At 49.3% G+C, this 12,836-nt stretch overlaps 1 protein-coding gene across 2 annotated transcripts in view; it reads right to left on the bottom strand.

Annotated features, from left to right (window-relative positions):
- CLSTN2 (calsyntenin 2) overlaps window positions 1-12,375 on the bottom strand; it is a 650,264-nt gene extending 637,889 nt beyond the window's left edge. Inside the window, exon 1 of one of the 2 annotated variants that reach the window (XM_059921899.1) lies at window positions 12,261-12,375. In XM_059921899.1, coding sequence (XP_059777882.1) covers window positions 12,261-12,375 — 115 coding nt within the window. The remainder of the gene's footprint in view (window positions 1-12,260) is intronic. The other variant, XM_059921900.1, reaches the window with a different exon arrangement.
- Window positions 12,376-12,836: the final 461 nt, after the last annotated feature.

Below are 12,836 nucleotides of genomic sequence, written 5' to 3' on the forward strand. Positions count from 1 at the left end.
GGTCTTGAAAGTGAAATTCTTTTTAACTCTGATTATAAATTATCTTAGCCTTCTTCCCTGCTCCAAATGACCAAGCACCCTCCTACAAACAAACAAAAACACACAAGAAAAAAGAAATGAAGAGGGAGGGAGGAAGGAAGAAAGGAAGGAAGGAAGGAAACTCTTAAAATACCATAAACTGCAAATTCAATATTTTCTCTCATTCCCTAGCATTTCTGAGTTTCCTGAGTGATGGCCTGTCTTAGTTCTTGACTCTAAATCCAGATTCTTTTTTTTTTTTTTTTGGCGCACGGGTTTAGTTGCTCCGCGGCATGTGGGATCTTCCCGGACCAGCGCTCGAACCCATGTCCCCTGCATTGGCAGGCAGATTCCTAACCACTGAGCCACCAGGGAAGTCCCCTAAATCCAAATTCTTAATCCCTTCCATACGAGGTCTGGAGGAGAGAATTTGGAGCATTTTGCAGCAGACAAGTGTGCCAAGAAGTGCCGGCAGAGCAGAATGAGCTGAGATCCTAGGACTGCGTGGGGTTAAACCGTCCTTGCATGAGGACCAGAGTACATGATTTTCCAACTCCAGAAGCAGGGAGAAGAATCCCCGACACTCCAACGTTGTTCTCCTACATTCTATTTCATGTCTAACCATTAGTGATGCGCTAGCTCCAGGGCAGGCCGTTGTCTGAAACACACAGCATTTCAATGGGTTTGTGGAATAAAGTGAAAATCTGCCCCTAGGAAAGCACTTGTGGGTTTGAGAACATGAAGGAACAGAAAGTTGGAAAAATAAATATTCAGAACCTCAAACCACCAAACTCACCCAAACACACAGTCAACCAAGCTCAGGAAATGCTTACAGTCTCCTCCCCTGATTCTTCATAGGCTTTTATAATGCAAGCCCTGCTTCCTCTCCCCTCTGTGCAATCTCCAGCAGGCAATGACAGTAAGTCCTGCAAGTAGGCAGAGCCCCCATAGGAGAGGAGTGGTCCCGGTGACAAGCTGCTACAGAAGACCCAGGTCCTCACTCAGGAAAGTTTCTTTGAAGATCAGGCTTTCAGCTAGATGGAGAGGGACTCCTCCTCTCTCAGGCGCTCACTCTCCATCCCAGCAGGTAAAGAGACAGCGGTCTTGGCCCCCAACTCAGGCAGGCCAGAGTAGAGACCCCCAGCTGAAGAGGTTAAGCCCATTCCCATCTCCCTGTCCCTCCTTCTTTCTTCTCCCAATAGCCTCCCAAGGTCTTGTTCACCACAGCTCATCCTCAGCACCCAGATGATCAAGGGTAGGGATGTAAAAGAGGAGCCGCAGCTGGCCCAAGGGAAGATGACCCTTGGAGGCCCCAGTGGGGCACTAAGTTCCCATCACCCACACCCACTTGGGGCTGCCCTGTCCGCAGCCAGACCCACTGTTGCTGGGGTGTATTTTGTGAAAGAAGGCAGAGGGTTTCCTTTGAGCATTTGGCCTGAGCACCAAGCACAAGTATCTCTGGCTTCAGGTGCTGAGTGATGGACTAATTGTTTCCCGACAGCACGAGAGAGCCTGAATACCACCCACGTTCTCAAGCTCCAGAAGTCCAGCATACACTGTACTGCTAAAGAGGAAATCATAAATCTTAAGACAAGTATTTCAGTATTTTTGAAGGGTTTCATTTCTCCTCCCTTCCAACTTTGATATATGTACTTACTTAAAAAGGGTCTGGGGAGGGTTCATCAAATTAATATAATGTAAAGTGCTTGGAGTTTGAAGAGAGTATGCAATATAAATGCAAGTGTCGCTAAAAAGGTTAATCTAATTTACATCTAACGCTTTCAGTTCATGGTGTTAATGAACTATATCCTTTTAGAGAGTGATTAATTTATTGAAATGTGATTATTTTTCCTAGTGCTATATATGGGTCAGCTTCTCCTCTTATTGTATCTAACTTTACAGAAGAATTTGGCATTTTATAAACTAAAATAATAAATCAAATACCCTGTAATGGTTATATTTCATTCATTACAAGGAGACATGCATTAGATTAACATTTATCTGTTTTAATTAATTTGCTGCAATGCAGTTAGCCATGCAAATTGGAAAATGACACATCAACTTGACATCATATTAACAGTTTTGACTGGGTCTTCCCTGAAAATTTATGGGCCTGCAACTGCTGCACCCCTTACATAACCATGGTGAACACCCGCTGTGTACCATAGGCATAATGTACATTACAGAATTAGGAAGGGCCTTACCGCTAAATTCAGACTTCTCCTGAAAATATCATTAATTAAATTGGTAAGACAGTATAAAGACGGAAAGATGTAGGGTTTTGCTTGGAGGGTTTCCTGAAGTCTCAAAACCAGTTTCTTAAATCTGATCACCTTATTTTCTTAAGCACTTTATCCTTCCAAAGGGTATTCAGAGCCACTTGCACGTGGATACTCAGAACTTTCTTGAATAGAGGAGGGAGGTGCCATCCTGTCCTTTCTGCACAGGGAAAAGCAGATCCCAGAGGGCTGAGTGATGTGCCCTGAGCCTCACACGGATCAGTGGATCCAAGTCACGTGACTTGGAGTCGCTGCCTTCTCCACAGGCGATTTCCCCGTCAGGCTTCTTTGAAGACTGAAGATTTGTTTAACTACATTATACAACAGACATCACGGAAATGCAAAGTGGCAGAAATCACAAAAATGATGTGCTGTGTGGTTTTTTTTTTTTTTCAATCGGCAAAACTTAAGTCAAATTTCAGCCAATTAAGCATTTTTAGAAGCTACGGGAGTGGCATTTACAGCCTTTCTCAGTGAGAATTCCAGCGGCATCTGCTGGACTTGACTCCCTTACACATCTTGGTGTGGCTAGAGTTCTCTCAACTCATCTGCAGAACTGAGTGTTTTCAACCTTTACAAAGTGAATGCTGTCATTGGTTTGGAAGGAGAATCAGTTAACTAAAGGGGAGAGGCCTGATGACTAGTTCCTACCAGTGACCAAAGGCAGGGAGTAGCCCTGACCGGGGGAAGTGTGCATGGGCAGAGTCCTGAGGGACTTGCAGCCAGTGTGGGTGGCATCACCCTGGCATATCGTCACTCCCTCAACACTCAGCATTCACTCTGGACCTCAGACTGTGCTGGGCACCAGTCACACAGGATGCTTCCCCCTCGAGGGGCTCACAGTCTGCCTGGGGATACAGGGAGGCGATAGGCACTGTGGTGGGGGAAACCAGAGGTGGTGAAATAAAGAGGGTCAAGGCCCCCACCCAGTAGCAGCCCTGCAACCCATGCCAAGAAATGAAGCATTCCCTGGGTAACTGTCAGCAATAGGGGTTGGCAGGGGCACTTCTCAACCTTGGCTGGGCATCACAAACATCTGAGAGCTTTAAACTAAATCCCAAGTCCTAACCTAGATCAATGACACCAGCATCTCTGCAGGGGTGTTCCAGGCATCTCTGTTATTTTGAAACTCTCAAGTGGTTCCACTGTGTATCCAGGCTTGAGAGTCACTAACCCAACAGATAAGGGGCTAGTCTCTGAAACTAGACTTGGTCCATTCAAATCCCAGCTCTGCTGTAGTAGCAGTAGTAGTTGGGTGAACTAGGTAAGTAGCTTAACCTTCCTGGCCTCAGTTTCCTCACCTGTAAAATGGGGATAATAAGAGCACACATCTGATTGAGTGGCTGGAGGACTGAATGAGTATTAGTACCTATAAAGCACTCAGAACAGAGCCCAGCACACAGTAAGCTCTTGATAGAAGATAGTATTTATTATCTGGAAACTGCTGGAAAGTTCACTGAGAGAAGAGGAGGCCAGATGAGAAGTGAGGGGAGAAACCATCAACGGACTTTTATGTGAGGCTGGAGAGTTTGGATCTATCTTGAGAGGACTGTGGTTTGTCATCAGGGGTGAGGCTCTCTGTGTATCCTAGCTTCAGAGGAGGCTTGGGTTGCAAGAGCGTAGGCAGAAGATCTCTGTAGACACTCGGTCCAGGCCTTTGCTCTATGAAAGCCTGAGCTCCTTGAAGGGGTGATGGTAGGGATAGGAGAGGTAGAAGGTGGGAGAAGGGCTGGTTTCCTCTAGGATGGGAACTGGTGGCCTGTTCCATCTCCTATCCCCAAGCACCCCCCGAGGCAATGGCAATGAAATGTAATAGGAGAATTAGACTTCAAGTGCTGGAACCCCAGTGGCAGCAAAGATTCTGCTGCCCATGGAAGTAGAGAGTCAGCCAGGGACATCAAGAAGCCAGGCTGTTCAGACAATGAGCATCACAAGGGTAACCTGCGAGGGATGGAATCTTGAGGCAATTCCAAGAGTGTTACGTTATTCTCAAAACCCTGGGACCTTAACAGACTGCAGCATGGATGGTGAAGGATGGAATTCATGATGATTGGGATGGAATTTCTTATAGGCCTGGTGGGACAGGGGTTGATGTGACCCATCCTGGCAACAGGGTGATGGATGGGATGAGGAGGGGGTGCTTTCATTCCCAAGACATGCTAAATAAGGCAGTAGCAATGGGCATGGAGGGGAGTGGGAAGGTTCTAGGTCTTTATGGGTAGAATCAATTGGACTTGATGAAGGATGGGGTGTGATGGAAGAGGAGAGATGAGGATGCTGGAGGACTCCAGGGCTCTGGCTTGGGTGAGTGTGCAGATGTTGTACCTTTCATCCAAACAGAGGCCACAGAGTAAGCAGCAGATTCCTGGAGGGAAGATGAGAGGCTGGGTTGGCACACGTGGGGCTGGTGGTACCCCAGGGCATCCTAGAGCAGACAGACATGGAGCAAGCCTCTGAGCAGGGCTTAAGGTGAGCTAGGAGAAGAGTTGGTCAGGGCCATCTCTGGAGGACTGATGTAAGCAGAGGACATTGAGCTGGGGACAAGCAAAGTCCTGAGAAGGTACTGGAAACAAGTGCCTGAGGATTAGAAAACTACTAAGAAGTGGGAGAAGTGCTCTTTGGGTGACATCATCCAAGATATCACCTGGCTTCCTGGTGCTGGGTTGCAACCAACTGCAATTAGTCTGACCCCTTGGTCTGATTCCTGGCTCTGCGGCTACATGCTCTGTGGTGTTCACTTACCAATCTGTAAAATGGGTATTTGTGAAAAAGACAACTGACATATATAAAATCCTGCCACAACAGCAGAAGAAAAGGCAGCCTTATAAGCAGTCACGTTACCTTCTATTTCACCTATGCCATCTCTCTCGCCTCCTGCCACACTCGCCTTTCAGCATCCCCTCCTCATTCTCCCCAGAGTCCAGGCTTCAAGTACATCTAATATACTTGAAAGTGTCTGTGGTAGCTTTTCTTAACCCTGCCTGCTTAAAAAAAAAGGAGTCAGAGGAGGGCCATGTTTAACCCAAATGAACAACTGCTGGGAGGTCTTCCTGATGCAGAAGACCCCTCCAGTGGACCATGCAATGCAGACAGCTGCCTTCTCTACTTGAGGCCAAGCATGACAGGAGGGGAGGAAGGCTTCCAGCTGCCCGGGCAAGAAAAGAAAGACGATGTTCGCTCCTGACGGGGAAGTCAGCCAGAGAGTGAGGCTTCCAGATAAACTGATTCTTTCAGCAATTTTGAAGTGAAACCCAAATGTTCTTGAACTGCCTCGGAATGTTCCAGGGCAACAGAGCCTCTCTGGCCTCACTCAGAGCCTTCCTCGGGCTGAAAACACATCACTCTGCTAGGTAAGCCTGTGTGATATGGGAAATCCATGTCTGCCACACTGTTCTGGGTTCAAATCTCAGTTCTACTGTCTCTAAGCTGTGGGACCTTGGACAAGTTACTTCCCTTCTCTGGGCCTCAGTTTCCTCCTCTGTAAAGATGGGATAGTAATTCTACCTGCATCATTGGTAGATCAAACCAACTGGGGTTAAGATCAAACCAACTGACATATACGAAGTGCTTAAAATAGTGCCTGGCACACGGTATGCATTCAATAAACATTCACTCTTTTATTAGCCTTATAAATCTGTATGCAGAAATATATTTGTCCAGGGCTGGGCTCCCTCCTTACTCCTGCCTGCATACCAACATAGGCATTCTTACCTTGCATCTACCTGTCCTGCCCACCTCCTTCCTATCTGCTGACCAAATGCCTACTCACCCATCAAGACCTCTTTCATTTTCTCTGTTAATCTTTGCTGGCTTCTCCTATCCTTGCCAATTTCTTCCTTTCCTACAAAACTTTTTCCAGGTGTTTCATGCACAGTTGTCTACCCTTTTCCCAGAAGCTACCAAGTTCTCCAATAGTTTGTGTCATGTGTGATGTTTGCCCTAGACAGAGCTCTTTGATATCTGATATTTGTTTTAGCTTTTCATTCCGCTCATAGAGAATAACAGGAGACTGAGACATAGCTCTTGGCTGAAACAGCTAAAAATGGGGCCCAATGCATGTTTGGGTTGGCCTCACTCTCACCCCAAGCTTCCTCCTCCAACCACTGCCGCCTCCTGTCTTCTCCCCCAAAGCTGACAGCATGATTGGTATGGATGACTGTTTGTGTCCTCCCAAAATTCACATGTTGAAACTCTACTCTCAATGTGATAGTATTAGGCGCCAGGGCCTTTTGGAGACCCTCTCCTTACAACCCAAATCCCAGCATATTAGGATTAGAAGAGATCATGAGGGTGGGGCCCTCATGAATGGGATTAGTGTCCTTGTAAGAGTCGTGAGAGAGCCTGCTTCCTCTCTCTGCATTCCACACAGAAGGACACAGTAAGAAGTCAGCAGTCTGCAACCCAGAAGAGAACTCTCACCAGAACATAATCATTCTTGGACTTCCTTCCTTCAGAACTGTAGAAATCAATTTCTGTTGTTTCTAAGCCACCTGATCTATGTTATTTTTGTTACAGAAGCCCCAGCTGATTAAGATGGCGAACTTCTGTCCTGTTTAGTGCCAGTGTCTTCAGCTCAGCATGTTTCCCCCAGCTCAGTCCTCTCATGGTTCATCTGCAAACCCACCATTCCAATTTCCACAGGGTCCAATTAGTGGTGGGCTAGATAATAAATAAAAAATAATAATCCATCTCAAGCTGTCATTTGGTTATCACAGTGTCAATTATCCCCTTCCACATAAACATGCATCATCACAGAGGTTGCCAGTGTCTTAAACAAACAAACAAAAAAGAGTGCTTCTCTGCTTTCTGGGACAGCAAGGTTGGAAGGAAAGTGTTTGCTGGTCAGAGGACTTCTCTTTACGACCCAAATCACACCAATAAAGCTCTTCCTCCAGAGACCAGAATCCCACACCTTCGGCAGTGGCACATAGAGATGTTTATTTATTTAGATAACACACATTGCTGAGTCCTTCCTCAGAGCTGGCCCTGCATTAAGTGCCAGGGCTTTTGAGATGAATTAGACAAGACATGGGTCCCAGACTCAAAGGCATTCATAGACTAGTGAAAGAGGCAGGTGTTTTCACAATTCAAGCCAAATGTCTACGTGTGCATGTATTTATATACGAGTATGTCCACACATAGCACATGTGGAGAGACACAGAGACAGAGAGAACAGAGTTTGAACGGAGGGAAGATATGAACGAAGCTACTGAACTGCCAAGAGGTCAGTCGGAAAGGGAGAATGTCACCAAATCTCAGATGCTAGAACCCAGGGTTTAAATGATCAGTAATTACAGTAATTACAGTCACTGTGTATTTAATGCTATTTACATGCCATGGACTGTGCTAAGTGATTTCTAAACACTTTCCTGACAACCACTTGGCAAGGTAGATCTTTCTATTCCCATTTTATAGATAAGGAAACTGAGGTTCAAAGGGATTCACTGATTTGTCCAAGATTATCTAACTGGGAAGCAGTAGGGCCAGGATTGGAACCCAGGTTTCTCTCGCTATGAAGCCCAAATTTTCCTTCCTACAGGACAGGAGAAAACATCCAAAATCTCTGTGTCATTGAACAATAGCACTGCAACTGCAAACCGGTGGATTCACCAAGCCACTCACTACTGACTGCTCGGCTCACATCCGGAGACCAGGCAGTGGGGTGGACTTGGAGATCAGGACAGGGAGGGAGACTCAGGACAAGATTCCAGCCCTCAGGGCTCACAGGGCAGTGCTGGAGCCAGACAAGGAGCACAGGTACACCAGAGGGAGAGCCACATCCTGGGGGACCAGCCAGGGGGACCAGTCAGGGAAGGCTCCTAGGGGAAGCCATGCCCAGGCCTGGCTATGTCTTGAGTCACAGAAGGCATTAGGCTGAGGAAGGTGACCGTCTAGCCTGAAGACATGGTCCAAAGTGTCCAGGGCAGGAATGAGCACATCCTGGTCCAGGAACCACAGGTGCTTTGGGATGAGTGCAGGTCAGAGTGCACCCTCTGATGCAGTGCTGAGGACATTTTGTCATTTGTGCTTCAGTTGTTGGGGAAATAACTGCCACACCCCCAGGAGACACATGCTACTTTCCAAGAGATGATATAGGACAATTCACCATAAAAATTCCACACCACCTTCGCCCCCGCGGGAGGTTCTGCATGTGCACTTTGGAATACGCAAGGATGGTTTTTGAATCTGTAAGAGGGAGCATGAGGCTGCTGCTTGAAGCTACAGCACAGGTTTCCATGGATGAGAACAAGGCCCACTCCATTGACCTCCCAACAGGCCCCTTGAAACAGCAGCCCTGGACTCTCCCCCTGTGTATGCAGGGCCACAGGGGCTCTTGGGGATCTCAGAGATACAGTCAGCTTCCCTGTGGTCACTAGATCTGCCTTTAAATCCAAAGGGGAGAATATGCGATGAACAGTCAAGGGGCACTGGCCATGGTGAGCCTTCGCATTCTCACCCCAGTGTCACATCCTCCCCTGGTGGTCCTGGCAAGTCACTTGCCCTCTTTCAGACTTAGTTTCTTCCTCTGTGAAATGGGCTACCAAAACCAGCCCTGCATTTGTAAAAATGAGAGACAGCCCAGGTAAACGGATTAGCACAGTGCCTGTAACACACTAAGGAAAGGTTCCACAGACTGCAGTTACTACAATTATACAACTACTGCTACAATTCTGCTCTGTCTCCTCCCCTCCCTATTACCAAATGCTGTGCTTGCAAGCCCTCTTCCTATCTCCCTTGTCTGTGTCACCATCGCATCGTACTATACTTGGCACAAACTTGGCCTGCTGTCATTCTCTTAAAGTTTTCACATAAAAATCTTGTCTCCAGCCAGATCAAAGCTCTCAAAGCAAGGTAGTAGTGAGATAGGAATGGTGGGGGGCAGTGATCTTCTTATATTTGCTAAGAATCCTCCAGAGCACTGAGCCAGGCTCTGGGCACACAGGCGGGCACTACATCAGTTATCGCTGATGGTCTCTACTCGAGCATTGTCCTGAACAACCAATATCTGGATGTTGAGAACTAAAAAGCGTTTGTGTACCATATCCCTGAGACCTGAGACCACTGATGCATCACCAAATTTGGCACAAATCTTAAGAGGTTTTTTTGTATTGTCTTTTTCTCCCTGGATAAGACATGCCTTTCTCTGCTCTAGAGGCTCCTTGGGTCCACAATGCCTTCCCAAGCTTTGCTCATGAAACACATGCATAGGATCTGGTCTTTTCAAGGCATGCAGGAAGTGTTTGTCTTCTTTGAATAATCAAGATACAGGAGAGAAAAGGAAGGGGTTATAATAGCTGCCTGGCCACTGTATTATTTCTGACGTCAGGAATATGTTTGTGCTCAAAGTGCAGCGATTCTGCGAAAACCCCAAACAGTTCTCAGGGATTAGCTGCTCGATTCCATACAGCAAGAAGCAAGAAACACAAAGGCAAAACAAGCTGTGTGCCACAAACACGACATCGTACACGAGCCCAAGCCGGGAGGACATACTTCCAGACAGTTGTCCAGAGGGTGCATTCAAGTCTGCCAGGCAGCTTGACGCCCCACTCCCATTTTTCCTCTGTGAATGAATTCAGAATTGTATGGAAAAAGAAAGCTATTTTTTTGTTCAATCTTCTTCATAGGTCTTCCTGACTTTTCTCCTTTTTAGTGATGGGGATAATAATGACATGAACCTTAGAAAAGGCAAAGTCAGTGGTGGGACACATCATATATGAAGCATACCTTCAGTATCTCAAATGTTCTTCAGAAATTATATGAAATTTGGAGACATAAAATGCACGTGCATTGTAATAAGGAGAGTCAGCCCTGTAAATCCCAGCTAAAGTGTCATAGCAAATGTCTCTGTTTTGATCAAATATTACACATTTGTCTTTAAAAAAGAAATGAAAAGAAAAGAAAAATGTAGCTAACAGCGCCCTTTGCAGCCCCCCAGTGGTTGGAAAGAGAAAGAGGGAAGAACGCGGGGGATTCAGACAGCAACTCTAGCTCCGCAGGACCAATCAACTTTTTACTCCGGAAAGACAAATGGCTTATTTTCAACATGAAATGAATATGTTCTAAGTGGAGAAGATGCAAGGTGTTGGTTAAAATGCACATAATTATTCACATACGCGTGAATCACTGAGAGCCTGGATTTTTTTTTTTTTTTTCTTTTCAATCTTTCTCTTTTATCTCTACCAAGCTTTCCATTTTGACCTGGGAACTAGGCGACGCATAAGCATACCAGGTCTTCTTCCCAAACAAGTTTTTTTCCCTTCCTTCACTTGCTGTGAGTCCCCCTGTATGTAAACATCGGCTTAAACATACGCCATTTGCTCCGCTACAAAGTGACGAAAAAAATCAAAAACATGTAATCTGCCTATTTAACAAAGTGTCTATATTGGGGAAGGAGAGCAAAAGATTTGGTCGTTCATTGTTTTTTATTCTTGCTTTCACCAAAACAAGCGTCTCGCTGAATGATCAACGACTCCTTTACCCATTCCTTTACCTTTCCTTTACCACAGGTTTGAGACATTTTCATAATCAGTTTTCCTTTGTCTTCTCCCCCAAAAAACTACCTCTCAGGGATGGGGGTGGGAGTAGGAATTGATGAAAAGGAACAGGATGCCTGCTTATAAAATAATGTTACAAAAAACGATGCCACCAAACTAAAAGATTACAGGATAAACAGAAACTCTCCTATTCTTCTCAACCGTCTCACTCTCAAGTAGCGGGAGAGGCATTTCCGAGGTCCTGAGGAGGCGAACTGCCGGCCTCGCGCTCTCCCCACCCTCCAAGGGTAATTAAACGTAGAATACATTCCTTCCTGAGCCACAGGTAAGCTACGGTTCAAAGCCAGTTTGCAAATCAGGTTGCCGCTAATAGGGAGCCTCTTTATCTACAAGAGCAAACTCCTCCGTCCTCTGAGGATTGTCAGTGACCACGTTCCTTCCCGTACTGGTTGCCGGGCAAATCTGGCCACAGCCTTTAAACCAAGCGCACGCCCGCCTATCCTAGTCAAAACGCAGAGAATCAACAAGTTACCACCAAGCCGGGCACTCCAGCCCAGAACTGCCACCGCCTCTCCTGCGCCCACCGCCACCCAAGCCCGCTCTGCTCCTCCCTTGCCTCTCCCACCACCGTCCAGCAAGCACGTGACTTTCCGTTTCAGTTCGCCCTCCAGACGCCCCCACCCCGGCGCTCCGCCCCGCGCTCCCAGGCAGCAAATTCCGCGGCTCGCCAGCCTACAGTCTCCCGACCGCGCCAGGCGTTCACCAGGATCTCGCTTCCTCCGGGGCGGGAGAAGCGGGGAGGTCAAGAACTCCAAGCCAATAGGGTTGCGGGGAGGGAGGTCACCGGATTCTGCGCCTCTGTGCTCCGGTGCCCAAGCACAGTCGGAGAGGCTATGGGGAGGGTCACATCCCGCACTTCTTCCGGACTCTGCGGCCCACCCCGAGGGCGCGCGTTCCCAGGGGAGCCAGAGCCGCCCTGGGGGATCCTGAAGCCAGCCAGGGAGGCCTTCCCCGGAGCCCACAAGTTTCCACCCCATCCCGGAGCTGGGAGACGAGCTCTGCTCCCTCCTTTGAAGGCGCCGCCACTGATGCCTCCCTCTGGGCTGGAGCAGACAACTGCCTGTCCGCGCCGTGCCAGCGCCCTGCTCCCGCCGCTCCCGGGCCGGAGCCCGCCACTCGGCCACTACACCCCCACTCCGGCGCAGAAAGCCCCCAAAGTTGTCCGGACTCCCCAGACCTGGCCTTCTCCTGGGTCCCTAGAACCTGCCCAGGGGTTGGGCCGGCGTCCGCAGGTGGAATCTCTCTGGTCCAGGGCGCAGGGCGCTCACTTTGGTCATCCCGGGCGCACGGAGGCCGGGGAAGCTGCGGCAAGGGAGGGTGTGCAAATCCAGCGGGGTCCCCGCCGCTTGCACCCTCAAGCCCGCCCTGCTTCCCTCCTCGGAGACGAAGAAACTTCCCCAGCACCCACCTTTAGAGGCGAGGAGGCGGCGCCGCCGGCTGCCCCCGCCGCCGCCGCCGCCGCTGCCGCTCCCCACGCCCAGCACCAGCAGGAGCGGTACCCAGCACAGCCTCCCAGTCACCATCCTCGCCGCCGCCGCCGCCGCCTACGAGCTGCCGCTGCCGCCGCCGCCGCCTACTGCCCTCGCCGGCTCTCTCCTGCCGGTGTCCGCCGGGCCTCGGGCCGCCTTGCCCTGCCGCTGGGTGCGCTTCGGGCGCCGCCGCGCTCGGCCTCCGGTGCCCGCCGCCGCGCCGCTAGCTCGCCCGCAGCAGCCGCGCTCACTGGCGCGGACCCGGAGCAGCTCCGACGCTCACCCCGGGACGGCCCGTGACGTCACGGAGGGAGGGAGGTGGCTCCTGCATATTCATGAGACGCGGACACCGGCCTCGGCTTCTAAGCTCGCGGCTCCGCGCCCTCTCCCCCCAACTTTCCTCCGCCGTCCTCGAGCTCCGGGGCGCTCCTGCTCCAGGTAGGACTCGGCTCCCAGAGGACCGGGTGGGCGGCTGCGGGGAGCCCTCCGGCCCCGCGCCCTCGCTCCGGCTCTCA

This window comes from Balaenoptera ricei, chromosome 4 (assembly GCF_028023285.1).
Source record: "Balaenoptera ricei isolate mBalRic1 chromosome 4, mBalRic1.hap2, whole genome shotgun sequence".
In the NCBI taxonomy this organism is placed as follows: Eukaryota; Metazoa; Chordata; class Mammalia; order Artiodactyla; family Balaenopteridae; genus Balaenoptera; species Balaenoptera ricei.